Here is a 17,556-nt window from a genome sequence, read left to right as displayed (position 1 = left end):
AAAGATTTTTTGTTTTAATACTAAATAAGCTTCGAAACTGCGAACAAACTGATTCAGAAAATTTCGTCTTCTGTATAAGACTACGATATTTCTGAGTGACAGTCTAGATATTTTATTATTATACCGACAGTCAACCCGAGGCGTTAGTAAATAAATACAGAACTTCAGACGTATTCACGTGCATTAATGAAACCGGATAGAGATATTGTTATTATTTTAAGCTGTATTATTTGGATCTCTTTTTAATGTTCAAACGAGTCTTAAAAGTCAAGCTCTAATCTTTATTTACATTATTTATATATGTACATAAATTGTTTACACAAAAATACATTTTAAACTTTTGAAATACACTAAAATTGCAGTAAACGACTTAGAATAAGGTCATGTTTCAAACATTATTTTATATTTTAGATGAAACAGTTGAAATTTATAATAAGCAGTAGTGTATATTTTTAACAGTTTATTGTGATTTTTTATTATTGTCTTAATGTCATATGAAAATGAGTCAATATATTTAAGTAAGGTTTTTGCCTAGAATATACCTATAAATAGTTTTATAGTATATTGTCGTAATCATAATATACATATAATATTTGAGTTCAAGGCTTAAACAAAGTCTAAAAATATGACATTTTATGACACGATTATTGCTCGAATAAAATATGTTTACAATTCTATTAATACATAAATGCATTGGAGTATGAATCATCACTTCCAGTGCCAATTATATTGTTTACTAGCCGCTGCGATAATTACGTAGTCTTAGTAAAAAAACCCGTGGACGAGGAAGTCATTTTCGAAAAATATCTGTTCGGTAAACAGACATGTTAAAAATAAAACATCATCTCGCACAAACCGGTAAAAACAAGACAGAAATGCATACATTTTCCCTATGAAATTCACATTTTCCCTATTAAATTCCGATCTTTTGAATGACCTAAAACAGTTTGCAGTTCCCTAACTTTGTTAACGTCGAGCTTTGTTAGGCCACTGAGCTTTCAATTTACTGTCAATATTAGAAATGTGGAACTCTGCAAGTCTTATAGGAATTCAGGCTAACGCTTCGAAACCGATTTGATAAATTGTATTTAGATAGAGGTAGATTAGAATAAAATAATGCCTTCATTGAGAATAGAAAACTACGCGCGTGATTCCCCGCGAGTTCATTTTAGCTTAAATCCTCGACGTTTATAAGAATGGTTTATGTAAATTACTTTTGCTTACAGACTTGCGAAACTGCATCGTTAGATATAGAAAAAACAACCGCTTAAAAGTTTGAGAAAATCAATAATGCATCAAGCATCAATAATGCATCAAATAATGAAACCCCAAACGCGAATCGAGACATACATGAATTTGACTGTAGAGTTCTTGAACCTATCGACCTTTGACAATTTTTATTGAATGCATACGCGTCCATCATTTCTAAAAATATCTACACCATCGTTAATAATAATATGACATATGTATTGATGTCATCGAGCAAAAATATAAATAGTAAGTGGCGTTAGTAGACGGTAGGTCTACTTCAAACGAAATTAGCCACTGTTGGGCGTGGTCAGGGACGGTAGTAGCGCAACTTACAGTGGTAAGATGATGCAGAATTTCCTGACTTAAAAACATCATTCCGTCATATGTACAATCAATCAACAAGTTGCGAGAAATTCGTAGTTTCTGGGGGTTTACCAAGCTTTCGATTTATATCAGAAGTTCCAAAAGTTGTTAAGTTTGAAATGTTAACGTACCAAACTTGTACAGAAATTCTGGAAAGCTAAGGATATTCCCCATTCACTAACGTGACAACTCCAAACTGCATGCATCACGATTCAGGTCCACAAACACGTCTATAGCCAAAGACATAGCAGGCTCTTACACATACCTCCTGATATTCTTCAACGAGTACTCCACTCTCTCGGGAATGCCTAGATCGCTGATGATGTTGTTCTGACTCTTGATCTTGACCAGCGTCAGCGTTTTGTCCGTGAGGCATAAGTTGTACAGCCCCTGAATATTTTTGGACGCGCCCAAACCTTTCTTCTGTACGTTGACTTGCCACACGTGCTCTGTAAAGGATTTTATGAAATAAACGTTTCATAACTTTTCGGCGTTCCCACTTTTAAGTTTATAAATTATTGTTATCTTTACAACTATTCGTACTTTAAAATATTATCAAACAAGCATTATTTTTGTTTACGTTGTTTCATCATCTCGATAAATTATTATGTACTTGGCTGATTTTTGTGTAGATATCTCCTCCGAGTTCTTATTATAACGATTCAGAGAGAAATCAGCATATTGTTATGTTCGTTTTTTTATAACATTTTACGTATTTTTGTAAATAATTCGGTAGTTTTGCGTGATGTTCAATCAGACTAACAGATACGCACCTTGGCATTAGTTTTGTTGTCTGCTTTCACATGCACATATATTAATCCTAAATTACAGTCTAATTTTAGGCGTGACATGTGAAAATCGCACCCGCTACTTAATTGGTTTCATGCATGCGATTTTATCAACCAAATATTTTCTTCATATTGTCCTAGTTGTATATTTATATTTTTGTTTTAATGAATTTTTCTCGTAATTTGATATTGTTTATGTTAGTATTGTTAGCTTTATCAAAATAAAGGAAACGTTTAAGGAGATAATGTTAATATCTCTAAAAGATTTTTATGTACATTATTCTAATCAAAAATAAAATAAATATAAATATCACCGGGAACAATAAGATGTTCTGCAATTTTATTAATTTCCGAGTTTTCTCGAGGAGTAAATTGATAAATATATAATAAAAAATTAATTAATTGACAAGGAAAACGCGAAAAATGCTGTGCATTGTCATAAATTTAGATGTAATCTGGTCTAGCCCACTGTAGATAAAGCGAACTTATAAGGAAAGTCGTTATTGTCTGCTTTAAATAACTTTGATACAAAATTGTTTAAGAGATTTAGTTTCATTTACATTAAGAGGGTAATGAGGGCTAGAAATTTAATGAAATACTAGACGCTCGTGCCGGCTCCGCCCAGATCCTACTAATCTTATAAATACGAAAGTTCGCGAGGATATGTTAATGTTTGTTACTCTTTCACGCAAAAGCTACTGAACCGATTGCAATGAAATTTTGTACGTAGGTAGCTGGACAATGGGAATAACACATAGTCAACTTTTCATTCCGATATTCCTACGGGATACCGACTTACGCGGGTGAAACCGCGGGGAACAGCTAGTATAATATAAAAGTGTCCTATCACCCAAGTCAGCTCATACCCTATCTGTATACCAAATTTCATGAAAATCCGTTCAGCAGTTTCAGCGTGATTGAAACATCCGTGACAAACATCCAAACAAACAAACTTTCACATTTCTAATATTAGTGTGACTAGCTGGCGCCCGCGACTTCGTACGTACTCCTGAACTTTGAACGTGAACAAACTGGATGAAGAACTACCTATCTTCCCGAATTTCCACAGTTATCATTGAATTTAACATCAAATGATGCATACTCGATTATTATAAGTCGACAGAAAATGCCTATCAAACTGAACAACTTTTGCTAAGGTATCATTTATATTTAAAAGTTATAGGGTAGCTGGGTTCTTGGAGTTCCATATTATACTCTCAGCAGAAAATGAAAATCTCACGTGTATTTTTTGTTGTTATGACACAATTTTATATCGCTTTTAATTTAGTTGGTCTGTTGTGGTTCTGCATCAGGTGTTCCAGTTTCCGAAACTAAATTATAGCCTTTGCCCAGACTTGAGACTTGTAAAACAAAAAAAACGTTCATTCAAATCCGTGCACTAGTTCCAGAGATAAGCGCGTACAAACAAATACACTTTTTTTTGTTTCGTGCACTATGACTGTTTTGAATCCGCTTCCATTTATTTTTAATATCTACAATATACAGAAACAGTTTATTTGATGTTTTATTATATGTATAGATTAGTGTTTTGTTTTTTAAGAAGTTTTTATCTATATCGTTATATTGATTATTGGATATATAATGAGTGCTTTACTTCAGATGGAATTAATTAATAATTAATATATAACTGTCATTTTGTTATAAAACATCATTTTGTAAATTAAGAAAATTAACTTTTTAACTTTAGATATCGTAGGTTTATACATATATGTTGGTATGAAGAGTTAATGGAATATACATATATTCTATATCTCATAGCCTTACTTCAATCTACGTTATGAAAAGTTTTACTGAAATAGATTCAGTAGTATTGTTGTACTATGTAACTTAATTTTTATTATGAGGTTAATCGTCATTCCGTTAATCCATGCAACTCGCCAGCGATTAAATTAATAACTCTATTCAAACAAATATGTTAGCCGCTTATAAACAACTAGCTTTTGACCGCGGCTTGGCACTCGTTAAGTTTAACAGATGTTATTATACTTATAAACCTTGATCTTGAATCATTCTATTAAAAAAAAAACCCATCAAAATCCGTTGGGTACTTTTAAAGAATTAAGCATACATTGGGACATAGGGACAGACAAAGCGACTTTGTTTTATACTATGTACTGATGTAAACAATGTAGCCAATAAAAACAGAAGAATCGCTTACGTGTGGGGAATACCCCCAGTTTCATAACAATATTATTATACAAACAAAACGGCCGCATGTAGGAAGAATTAATATAAGACAAGGACATTTCTTAATCATTACTTATCGCCGGGCCTTTCCCGAATTCATGGAGTAGTACAACAGTACAATAAAAATATTGAGTTTGCTACGGCCGATCGGCGGGGTAATTGCCTTCTATTGCGTTGACGCTCAGGGTTGTACTGTTATTTTAGTTAAACATTATTTGCGTATTATAACGGCACTAGGCTTTTAACATCGTCATATAATTCAATGTTTCACCAATTAATAAATCGGCTTTAAATTAATTACGCCTTAGCGGGCATGCAGTACATATAGTACGTGAACGAGCGAACAAACGCGTGGCGTATCCCATACAGAGTCCCCACCCTCCGGCCGCCCCGTTCGGGAGTGTGCGTGAAATATGCGTGTGTACACGGCGGCTCAGGCGCACAGCTGACCGGCGGCGGCCGATTTGTATAAAGCTATTGTACTATACATTCTTACTACTTTGTACTATGGTAGTAAGTAATGCCGTATATATTTTATTTTACTATATTCCTACAATTATTATAAAAACGATGGTAGAAACAGAAATGATAGAACCCAAGGAAGGTGAAGGGAAAAAATATTCTTATTCCAGTGTATGAAAGGATAACCGCAAAATATGGACTTCCAAAGTCATTTGTTAAAGTAAAATATATCTGGTCAAAGATATAGCTAATTACTTATGTTAGTAAATCGTTGTAGCAGATAATGCATGAAAATTCTAAAGGCCACAAATTACATAACTTTTGTTAAACTCATTTGTCGCTTAAAATGACAACTAATGTTTGAAAAGATACATTAAAATGTGTTATATAATCTATCATTGCTATTTATCTGTTAGATGCCAAAATAGTTGCAATCTCTGAATTCAGACCCCAAGCAAATAATGAAATAAGAATGTCCATAAAATACATGGTAAATATGATCATTCATTATAAAGACGGGATTTCAATGCAACATATAGATTAATACAAATAAACAAAGGCAACATCAAATAATAACATAATATCAAATAATAATCAATAAACTATTGACCTGTGTCATTTTCAATTAAACTTGTTTATTTACATATTGCTAAGTAATCAATTATAATGTAAAGGAATGTTGTTGTTGTTGTAAATTTATTGCAATCATTTGGTCTTAGTGTTCCATAACCATTGAGCACATATCTAGATTTGACCTAGAAATAAATAAACACTAACACAATTCCATCGAGACATAAATCCAAGGAAGTTACAATCATAAAAAAAATAATTATGAATTAACAAGCTATTGGTGCTCTAGATAACAAAACATTACATTTGTCAATAATAGTCAATTTTGCAGCTTCTTATAGGAACATTTTAACAGATGTAAAAGATTAGGCCATTATTAAAAAGCATAATGTGCTATCATATTTTCATAGCCTTAGTGATTTATTCAAATATAGTTGTAGCTTTACAAATAAAGAAAATTTTTATTATAACTACATGTTTTATCTGTTTAATAATTAATAAAATTCTCATAAAAACATCAATTGCATAGATTGTGACTATTTTTTAAGCATTGGTTACTTAAAAGAAGGGAGAGTATAAAAAAGTTGGTAAATTCACAGATATTTCAATAATGATAAAATTCGTTGGAAGCATTGATCAATACCTACTACCTAATTAAGACCTTACTGTACCAATGACTACTCTTAAGTAATATTTATCCTGATATAAGAAGTACTTAAAAACTATCATGAAAAACAAACTGTATTATAACCAAGATATAAAAAAAAAACATTCTTAATTATATTAATATACAATTAAAGAAAGGAAAAACCTTATCACCATAATATATTTCCATAGAAATACTCCATTTGATCTATTAGCGACAATCTATTAATTATGTTTGATTGATCATAGAGCATGTTTACTCATTCTGAAGGCACAATAAATAGTAAGGTCAACGACACAGCTATTCATTTTTTGGGAGTGAATCAATCTAAAATATGTACACCAACCATATAACACTGCAAGTTCATTAACACTGATTATAAATGGAAACTGTTAGAAATTATGTGTAATTCTTGCAACATGTTATGAAATATTTAATGTTTTAACAGCAATACATGTTCTGCTCATACATTATTAAATAATATTTGCTTATGGATTAAGTTATTATTGTATTATATTATTGTATTTTTGTATTTATTATTGGATTATTAAATTGTAATAAAGTAAAGACTTTAATAAATATTCAGAATTTTTGACATTTTTAACAGAAAAAAATCTTTAGATTATATTACACTAAATCAAGAAATTATTATCTGCACAGGCTTCACTTAATATTTATGCAAACACAGGTATATATTTTGTAAGTTTGTTGACAACTTGCCAATTTAAATTACATGGCCTTTTTATCAGAGTAAACAAAGTGGACCAGTACTTTAGTTTATTTTCTACTACATTATTATTTATTTTCCTTAAATTTCTATTCAAAAATAGAATTATAATTTCAATAATACTGTATATTTTAAAATTCTAATGAAACTTCAAAAAAAGAATTTGGCAACCCTAACTGTACTTTGGCTTTTATTTATATAGATTAGTTTAACTAAAGAGCTTCATTAATAATTGCTTACCAAATATGAAATGAAATTTAAATTGTATGCAGCACCATTTGTTAGTTTTCCTAAATTTTTAATTTAATCATTAATGCCACATGATTTTAAGGTTAGTTCACATTTATCATATAAATTCAATTAGGTATCATTTCTCATATAATTCTAATTATGTATAAAAATAATAAATATTTATTTTAAATCAATAAACTTATAGCTGATAATAAATAATAGTTAGCTATTCATTCTCAAAAAACTTTCATTTGCTTTCTTCCTTTTTCCATTTTCATTACTTAAAAAGAACTGAATTGTTTTTTTAGTAATGTATTTGAAGATAAGTGTTCAATGTAAATAAAAAAATAAAGTCCTTCAGTTGAATTGTTTTCTAATTGTGAATAGTTAAAAAAAAAACTCATTTTATTTCTGTTAATACATCTATTATGTTTCTATTTACTTAACTACTAGGTATGTTTTAAACAATGATTATTTTCTTATAAGAAAACATCTCATTCATGAATATATATTTTATATAACAAATAAAAAAATTAAATTGACAATGTATTATAGTTAATATTATTATCAATCAAAAACAAATAAGTTTGTTTACATAAAAACAAATTGCAAAAGTACTTACGGATTGGGTGTAAAAGTTCCTCACTGGCATCATCATTGCGAAACAACTTTAGGATTGCGGCTAACCAGCTGTGTAGGTCTTGCTCATTCTCCGCTACTATGCACAACTGTTCTTCTCGGGTGAACAATGCTATCACATGCTTCTGTTTCAAGTCCAATCGTCTGGTTATGTTGTAACAACTCTTCAGTGGCAACACGCGGCGGGGTGCCGCGCCAGAACGAAACTTCTTCTCAGACTCATAATACTCCAGCCTCGCGGAGCTGTCCGCAGTTTCTGCACGCAACACGAAATATTTTTTCTTCATCGTCTTCAATTTCCGAAGGTGGCCCTGACGCACTATGGCGCCACCTTCTGATATCGCAGCCATGTCAGCACCTCCGCATCAGCACGGACACGATGACGAATAACCTTGAAGTTGTTTACGAACACTGATGAAAGTCACTAGTCGTATTCGACGCGACTAAAAATACGTACTATCTCTTTTCAATAGTGCGTAAATAGTAAAGCGCTCGACAAATCGAACAGCGTAACTAATCCGTGTTCGGTCTAGTCCAACTGGCGCCATATGACTGCTTATTTTCAACTACAGCGATCTCCGAATGAGATAACGGCAATTACTTCGCAGCAATGCGGTGCAAATATCAAAATACAAACAACAAACACTTTTCAATCCATAATTTGGTACGCTCGCTATTACACTCGGTCATTCACAGATACTCGAGTTTAGAAAGAGATAAAACCATTCATAGTAAACGTAATCTGCACGCCCTTCCGTTGGTACGCAGGGCATGGAAGTCACGCCGTAGTCATGCCTTGGAACGAAATCAAAACAATCAAATTTATGAGGTTTACAGCACAAACACAAACTGTCCGAACTCGGTAAATACTAGAATCAAATTACACAAAAATGGATGAATGTTTTGCACTTGATTTACAAAGCTCTTGTATTTGCGCGTCGTTTTTTATTGGTTCGTCGCTATTGCGTGTCATTTTTCGAACGACGATTACGAGAAAAATAGTGCCGTATAAATTGGATACGCGTACTAAGCGTTGGTAGGTGTCTTAAATAAAATATATTAATGTAAATCACTAATTTGTTACTGCATCTATACCTATGTAATATTTTTATAAAATAACATTATGAGGATGTAGTTTATTTTGAAAGTAAATTTACATTATAAAATGTTTTTAAGAATAACCTTAATATGTTAAACGCAAAAATCAGTCACTGACTAATCGCACAACTGATGGATCAACATCAGCATCCGATTCTTTTGAATAACTGAACGAATCTCAAGTTTTCGCTTTCATTTTCGTAATTCTTTTCCACTTTTTGGAGTAGGTGTTAAGACCCCGGGTTAGCAGCAATATGGGACTAAAGTGAAGGATAAAATTTTTCTGGACTTTATAAATTAATTCAAGTAATACTTGTAAAATGTAAATTTCAATATTTAAAAGAGGTTACGCTTATGATGTTTTAGGGCGTAAATATCTATCCAAATAGATATTTTGTGTTTTATAAGTGACCATCGGTTTTTTTGTACAATATTTATAATATTAGTGTGGAGAAAGAATAAATTAATAAACACATTTTCTTGTATTTTATTCTGACATACCTTGTAAATTGTATAAAGAAACATCATATCGAAGCAGCATAGTATTCACCATTAAACATAACTATCTTCGTAATCAGTTTTATAAGACATAATTATTATCTGAAATCTGAGATGCCATTATTCATTAAATTCTTAAAAAAAAAAAACTGTGCATGACTGTCGTTGTTGTTTCGACCACTATGTACCAGCTTATACGCCTACAGTACTTGTGTATCCGAACGTTAATATTTTTAATGATGACAACATTAACCATACGTCCGTCTGCTTTTGTGCCGTCATTCATTCATTCATTTCGTTTGCTTACTAAAAAAGGTACAGAAACGGGAAATGTTGGCAAATTACTAAAGATAAATACGTGTAATCGTTTTGTTCTCTTAATTATTCATTTTCATTTAACGGATTGGTGTTACTTTCGACACGCCATTCGAGGCTCTGGTAATTGTTGATCTATTTACGTTGTGAAATTAGTAATATCTTGTTGCTGTTAAAACCATATTCGTAGCGAAAGGAAAGGTTTTTGTGTCGTTTTCGGTGTTTTGAGTGTTCGGTGATCGTGTTTATTGGCTGCATCGTTGTACAGTTATGTGATATTCGTGGGTGGTGAGGTGATTTTGGATGAATTGCAACGTAATATGTGCATAATATCCTGTGTAAACAGAATAATTGCAACATTATGAACGCTTGCGGTTTCATAGTTTTGCAACTATCGTTAGAGCGTGAAAATCGTGTCAAGCTTACACCCTCCGGGCTTTAGATTCGCTTATGAATTTGTTTATTGTAATTTTTAAATCATATAAGAGATTTCTTAATTGTTATAGATCAGGAGACAATGGACAACAGGCACTAATTGTGAAGGTAGCAATCAGGTTATTTAAATTTGTTACAAGTGTTTTACCTATTGTTTAAAATGATTTACTTCATATTTCTTTCAGAGATATGGCTTCTGGAACATCTTCACTGGAAAGTAATGGAAGTAATGGTGAGTATAATTGATATTGGAATAGAGGTTGGAATATAAAAAAATATGTATATATATAAATGAAGGGGTTCAAATACATTATAGTGAAATGGAGGGCCATCTATTATATATTTTATTTATTATTGCATTAATGTTATTAAAATTATGTAAAAGATTTTATAAAAAGCTGATAAAACATCATGAGATTTATTCATGGTGGTAAATGGTGGTTGGAAATTGATAAATTCAAAAATAGAACAGGAATATAAGATTAAATATTTGAAATTAATTGAAACTAACAAACTTACTTTTTTTTGACTTACTTGGATTTATCTTTTTAATGAGGTTAAAGAAATATCTTTATTTTTATATGTCTTATTAAAACTTAGAATAGAACTACTATAATTGTTTTAACAGAAAATAAGATAATGTCTTAGTTTTGCTTTTTTTATGTCTGAATATATAAAATATTTATAAAAAAAATGTGACAGTGTGCAGTCATTGATATCTTTCATCCAACTTCCTTAATATCTTTCCCTTATCTTTCCCAAAGAACATGGCTTTGAATCAGGTTTTAATAATAATATATTTTGTTATTTAAGTTTTATTATACATGTTTTTTTTTTCTATATATAAACAATTTTGATGACATTGTTACTTGTCCTTTTCTAAGGAAAACAAAAGTAATTCCAATAAATTCAAACATTTTGTTATTTTTTCTTTACATCTATATATAAAAATATAACATAGTCAGTAGTTTTTCCACTTGTAACTCGAGAACTGCTTGTATTAGGCTAATAGAAATTGATGAAAATTGCACAAAAATTCTTCCTGCAGAGCTGTGATGAGCCTGTAATAATTTACAAATAAAAAGGAAGTATATGTCATAAATAAACATGTGTATAACATTGTACCAATTTTGACTGTTTATTCTACTAACCAACAGATCATTTACCTCCCACCAACACAATTCACTCATACCTTTGACATTATTGTTCATCAATCTGTTTTAATCTGAACCTATATCATACCTGTATCATTCTATTTAATCTTTCATTCATTTAATTTTCAGAGTCAATATCCCACAGCTACGTAAGCAATGAGAGGCACACAAGCACTCAGATCCCAACGATCCCTCTGCCGATCGAGTATGAGGTTATATCGTCCAACTATGACAAGAACTACTCCAGCCACTCGCACGCCATGAGTGCGCCCTACGAACTCGGCCAGTACGATGTGATAAACAAACAGGCGAACGAGAGCTTAAAACAACAGTGTGAGAAGGCCTTACACGACTTGAATCAGCTAAGACGACAACATACCGAGACAACAAGGAGGTGTGAACATGTTATGAAAGTGAGTTAATTGAATTTTTTCTTCTATTTACGTCACTAATTACTAAGTCTTATGTATAGTATCTTAAATATAGATATGTTAGAATGAATCTTTAATTAACTTAAGCTGTACTTACTATTCTTGACAAAAAAATTAAAGAAAACATATTGTATGTTGTTCATTTCGTACATGCAATAAGATTTTATTGATCCATGTATTGTCATTTAGTCGAGTTATTTATTCAACTTTGATAAATGATTGACCAATTTTTAAAGTAATAGTTTTCACAAGTTTGATTTGTAATACTATACAGGAATTGGAGTACTTTCGTGGACAACACCGAGCTGCAATGAATCAATTGGAAGTATCTGCACAGGAGGCGAGTAGCCTCCGAGGCAAATATGGAGATCTACTTAATGACAATCAGAGGTATCTAGACATACACTATAAAGGTGGAGCTAGTTTGGTTAAAGAATTCTCTCATTATTGGATATGTATGTGATCCCTCACATTTTGAGATTAAACATATATTTCTTGACAACCATAATAAATTTTTCATTTGATAGATTTGTATTTGTAATTAACAAGAATACAGTCAGCACAAAAATGTAATGATGAAATTTAACTGTGCAGATTGGAGCGTGAAGTTCAACATTTACAACAGAGCAGCACTCCTGAAGGCAGTTCTGAAGCCCTCGTCCACACTCTTAGAAAATATGAGGCACTCAAAGAAGAGCTTGATTGTTTTCAAAAGAGGTATGCTACGTTTATTGGTTTATGAGAGTTGATTGAGTTGATTGGAATCTATAAATAAATAATTTTATTTGCCTCTGTTGTAAAATTTTATCTAGAATTCTTTTTATAACATTAACTAATGGACTTATTATTCAAATTATAGGATAGCTTACTCATTTTTAATTACATTTTTTTTGCAGATATGATGACCTTATAGAAACCCACAATGGGACATTGGAAAAGCTTCGTATAATGCAAGAGGAAAACAGTAGACTGAAGACACAGTGTCACGAGTTGACTCAGGAGAGAAACTCTGTGGTATGATGTTTCTTCATTGCTACAACGTTGTGAGAGTTTCATTAGATCCACAACTCCAATGTTTTCTATGTTAAAGCTGACAACAGAGCTGGTGGTTCGTCTGATCCCATGAACATTTGTATTTCCCCAGTGAGAGATGGCCTGATTTGTGACGAAGCATGCTTAACATTAAAAAAAATTATCTTAATTAATTTTTGAGTTGTGGCTGTTGCTTTTGCTGTGACCACAATGCGTTGTGAACATAACACAAATCACAAAATATATACCCTAGATTTCATAAATTTTTATGTGTATCAAGTTGTAATAGCGATTAATAATGAGAATGTTAGTTAAGGTATATAAGGCGATTTTATTTGGCGTTTATATTAGTTTCAGAGTTAGAGTTTGAGTTAGAGTAATAAATAAATATAAAATGAAAGCAATAGTTAAAATTTTAGTGACAGTTGAAAGTGTGACTTAGAATTAGGAGTTTGAGTTGGAGTTGGTGTTGGTGTTGAAGTTGGTGTTTGAGTTGTGTGTTTGTTTGGTGGCAGATCCGCGAGCGCAACGCGCTGAAGCAGCAGGTGGCGAGCGTGGTGCGGCAGTGGGAGGGCGCGCGCGAGCGGGCCGACATCAAGCGGCTCACCGACGAGCGGAACGCCGCCATGGCGGAGTACACGCTCATCATGAGCGAGAGGTGATCTTGTTTGAGCTGCTCCCCCATACATTGAGTTGATCCCTGCTTATATTCTAAACGCTTTGCTGTATGTGTATACGGCTCTTTGTCAGGCCCAAACTACTCGACCGATATGGGTAATATTTGGTATGAAGATAGTTTAAGACCTAAAGTCTGTCCGTCTATACCTCTTTTCTTCAGGCCTAAAGCACTGGACATTGGAAAGACCCGAGAGATCATTAGGATAGGTTTTTAAGTGTAAGAGTGAGTTTTATAATATCTGCTTGTTTATATTTATACTTATCTATCCTGTTATCTAATAGATGTAGTAAAAACACAATAAAACGTAGCCCATAGGCAATGCAACGAGCACCCAAGTGATCTCCCGAAGGTCGTATTACAGGGACACAGTGCACAAGGAAATGGAGAAGCTATCAGATGACCTGCAGGCAGCGCTGAAAAGGGTTGCAGCCCTCGAGGGTGCGCTGCAAGCGTCGAGAGACGAGCAGAGGGCTACCGCTTTACAGGTAAATGGACACCTTGTCAGTACCGGAAGCCCGTTTCCTTTTCCTCACCCGTTCCAGTCCATTCCTTCTTTCCAATCGTCAATACTTTCCTTTTTCCTTACCCTTAAAAGTAGGCAGCGCATTCGCGAATGTTCATGGGCGTTGGTGATCGCTTACCATCAGGCGACTGTGACATAAAAAAGAACTTAGGCTTTTCACCGTCTGTGTGTCTGTATGCTTTGATCTTGAAATTTACGCAACCGAGCAAGGTTAATATGTATATTTTGCTACAATGTGAAGTCTGGACTGATCGCTAGATCACCCGCGGATCTATAGTCTTCACTGGTATTCTTTGCGTAAAATTATTATTATTTTTTAAAACCTAACGTTTCCATTGATCCCTCTTAATTGTACGAGTATTATCTCAATTTTTTACTTTTATACTAGCTGCACGCCCCGGCTCCGTCCCGGTAATCATTTATCGCCACTGAAATAATAGAAACTATCCTATCTTATAAGTTAATTCGAATGGTGTGTAAATTTGATTAAAATCGGCTGAGCAGTTTAGGAGTCCATCGCGTACAAACAATTGATTAACACGTAATTTATGTATATTAAGATTTAACCTTGTTTCCAAATCGTCATATTATCTAATATTAGCTGCGTCCCGCGGTTTCACTATATGTTATTCCAGTTGTCCAGCTGTTTACGTACCAAATTTCATTGCAATCGGTTCAGTAGCTTTTGCGTGAAAGAGCAACAAACACACACACATCCTTACAAACTTTCGCATTTATAATATTAGTAGATTTAGTAGTATATAAAGAAATATAAACATTTTATAACCATTTCAGGCGGAAAGCTTGCGCAGAGAAATCGAGTCCGCCCTCGTGGACCGCGACCGCGCCATCAAAGAGTGCACCGACCTTAAGACGCCGCAAAACACGTCTACATTGGGCAAGTCTAGGTGTGTGGGACTTGTTCAATTAATCTCATAAACAATATATAACAGCTTGTAAAATTTGTTCCATAATACCATAGACTATCTATTATCTGTTGTTTAACAAAAAGCAAACTATTGGCGCAATTGTTAATAAATGTTCATATAAACATTATATGAAATAGAAGTGATGTTTGTTTCTTAAATCAATAATTAAACCTGTATCAAAAATGTTGTTTTGTTTATCAATATTTGACCTTGTATATTAACAAAAAAAAATTCTATGCTTTGAACTAAACTTTAGTCAAATATGTACTATGTGATGGTGTTTTATTAAAAAATAAATCCTTTGAACTCCAGTTATATTATATGTTATAAAATTTACATCAATAATTTAAAATGTCATTTTTCTCTTCATCAACAGGCAAGACAATACAGCATACCATCACCTGGGCCTCTCCAGTGGAGTGGGCAATGATGGCTTCCTCAATGGGCAACATTCTAACGACCCATCCATGGATAAGTTGCAGGGTAAATTTTAATATACAGTTGTCTTGGGTTTGATTTAGCTGCACTTTTAGAAATTTAAAACTAGTTAAAACTTGTTTTTATTATTATATGATTATGTTAGCTGAACTACCTAGTTCCACTTGCGTAGTCATTTATCGTAATTGAAATAATATCTACTATCCTATATTCTAAATTGGATCAAACTGCGCATGGTCTGCAAATTTGATTAAAATCGGTTGATTGGTTTAGGAGTCAACAATGTGACATATAATTTACATGTATTATGATTATTAATTTTGCGTCATATTAAGCGCCTCGTAACTTTGAATCGAGTGAGTGAGCGGGGCGGAGGCAGTGTACAGGTGATATAAGCGAAACGGCCGGCAGGTCTGGCGGGCATGTCGGCGGACGCGGCGGAGCGGGAGCGCGTGGACGACCTGGAGCAGGCCAACCAGGAGATCGAGCGCCTGCGCAAGCACGCCGACCGCCTGCAGGCCGACCTCGCCGACGCGCACCGAGAGGCCGAGGTGCGCGCACTTACTTATTGATTCATCACAATATTACACTGATTTTATCAATGTGTATGTTTGTTTGTTTGGATGTTTGTCTGTCGAACAAGCTGAAACTGCTGAACGGATTTTGATGAAATTTAGTATACAGACAAGCTGACTTGACTTTTTTTAACCCAATTGCTCCTTTGGCATAAAACAGGAATATTGACAGCCGGGACGAGTGTCTAGTAATTTGTGATGCTTTATTTGCACACACATGGTATACAAGGAGTTACAATATAATTAATTCGGACAGTTTTTCGCATATCCCGTTACGAAATACGTAACATACAAATATAATATTAAACAATAAATTTGCATACACTATTGACATTACAAGGTTTTAAGTTTAATTATACAAAAAATGCTATGAAATAACATAAATCATTTACAGCTAATAAAAAAATTAGTTTGTAATTATGAACGAAAATTTCTTTCTCATAGGTCTCCAAACGAAGGAGAGACTGGGCCTTTTCCGAAAGAGATAAGTTGCTTCAAGAGCGAGAGAGCGTTAAGGCGTTGTGTAATAGGTTAAGAAAGGTAAGCTTTTCTATACTTTTTTAAACCTGCGAAGAAATATCGACATAATTTTATTATATTTTACATAAAGCTTGCCGTTAGAAGTAAAAAACTTATCGCTAAGGATTGTTTTAGTAGTATAATTTTTTAATTTCAAAATATTAGTAGGGTATCTAAAATATATTCCCTTGCCAAAAACAGAACTAAAGAAGTTTTTATTTCAAATCGATTTTAAAAACTGAGACGGTTCTACGTGTCACGGTATATTTTCAACCGTACAAACATACCAGGAGCGCGATCAGATGGTGGGCGAGTTGGCGGAAGCGCGTCGGCACGGCGGCAGCAAGTCCGCGGAGGGCAAGCCGCGCAAGCACGAGCCCTGCCGCCTCGCCGGCGACGCCGCCAGGGATCTGCAGGTGCGTGCGTATGTGCGTGCGTATGTGCGTGCGTGTGTGCGTGCGTGTGTGCGTGCGTGTGTGTGTGTGTGTGTATGTGTGCGAGCATGTGCGCGTGCATACGTGCTTGTGATTATAGATTTATTTATGTTTACAAAATGATGAATAATTAATGTTAGGAAATTTGAAGACTATATTAAGTGAATTACAAGGTCTACTTCTTAATCCATACACTGAATGTACGTAACGTATACGGTGCGGTGCGCAGGACTTCGAGTGGGAGACGCTGGAGGTGGAGCTGTGCGGCGAGGCGGGCGAGGCGGGCGCGGCGCGCGGCGCGGGCGTGGAGCTGTGCGGCGGCCGCGAGCAGCCCTGCTTCCCGGGCGACCCCGCCGTGTACGTGGCCAGCGTCGCGCCCGGCTCGCTCGCCGACGGGAAGTTGCGGTCAGTGCAGTGTTTATCTTTTGTTTTATTACATATTCATATCCCTGCATGCCTATAATGATCTTTTTTAATGACTTGCGTCTTTATGGCAGTAGGAATTTTTTTTTCGCCTCTTAGAAGTAAATATTGATTGTAATGTGTGCGTGTGCCGCGTGTGCCGCGTGTGCAGCGTGCTGGACCGCATCACGGAGGCGTGCGGCGTGTCG

General features: G+C 34.1%; 2 protein-coding genes across 3 annotated transcripts in view; one reads left to right on the top strand and one right to left on the bottom strand.

Moving 5' to 3' along the window:
• LOC119840245 (insulin receptor substrate 1) overlaps positions 1–8,880 on the bottom strand; it is a 14,223-nt gene extending 5,343 nt beyond the window's left edge. The window contains exons 1-2 of one of the 2 annotated variants that reach the window (XM_038366760.1): positions 7,869–8,880; positions 1,880–2,063 (exon numbers count right to left, since the gene is read on the bottom strand). In XM_038366760.1, coding sequence (XP_038222688.1) covers positions 1,880–2,063; positions 7,869–8,235 — 551 coding nt within the window. In that variant the 5' untranslated portion in view covers positions 8,236–8,880. The remainder of the gene's footprint in view (positions 1–1,879; positions 2,064–7,868) is intronic. The other variant, XM_038366759.1, reaches the window with a different exon arrangement.
• An 878-nt stretch (positions 8,881–9,758) lies between these two features.
• The window catches only part of LOC119840226 (disks large homolog 5), a 20,524-nt gene continuing 12,726 nt past the window's right edge, over positions 9,759–17,556 (top strand). Inside the window, exons 1-16 of the mRNA XM_038366740.1 lie at positions 9,759–9,919; positions 10,303–10,339; positions 10,417–10,463; positions 11,515–11,798; positions 12,091–12,206; positions 12,411–12,533; positions 12,713–12,830; positions 13,364–13,506; positions 13,889–14,012; positions 14,846–14,958; positions 15,356–15,462; positions 15,829–15,968; positions 16,437–16,532; positions 16,802–16,927; positions 17,175–17,350; positions 17,520–17,552. Coding sequence (XP_038222668.1) covers positions 10,421–10,463; positions 11,515–11,798; positions 12,091–12,206; positions 12,411–12,533; positions 12,713–12,830; positions 13,364–13,506; positions 13,889–14,012; positions 14,846–14,958; positions 15,356–15,462; positions 15,829–15,968; positions 16,437–16,532; positions 16,802–16,927; positions 17,175–17,350; positions 17,520–17,552 — 1,742 coding nt within the window. The 5' untranslated portion in view covers positions 9,759–9,919; positions 10,303–10,339; positions 10,417–10,420. The remainder of the gene's footprint in view (positions 9,920–10,302; positions 10,340–10,416; positions 10,464–11,514; positions 11,799–12,090; positions 12,207–12,410; positions 12,534–12,712; positions 12,831–13,363; positions 13,507–13,888; positions 14,013–14,845; positions 14,959–15,355; positions 15,463–15,828; positions 15,969–16,436; positions 16,533–16,801; positions 16,928–17,174; positions 17,351–17,519; positions 17,553–17,556) is intronic.

This window comes from Zerene cesonia, chromosome 5 (genome assembly GCF_012273895.1).
Source record: "Zerene cesonia ecotype Mississippi chromosome 5, Zerene_cesonia_1.1, whole genome shotgun sequence".
Taxonomy (NCBI): domain Eukaryota; kingdom Metazoa; phylum Arthropoda; class Insecta; order Lepidoptera; family Pieridae; genus Zerene; species Zerene cesonia.
This window is presented reverse-complemented; position numbering and strand designations above follow the sequence as displayed.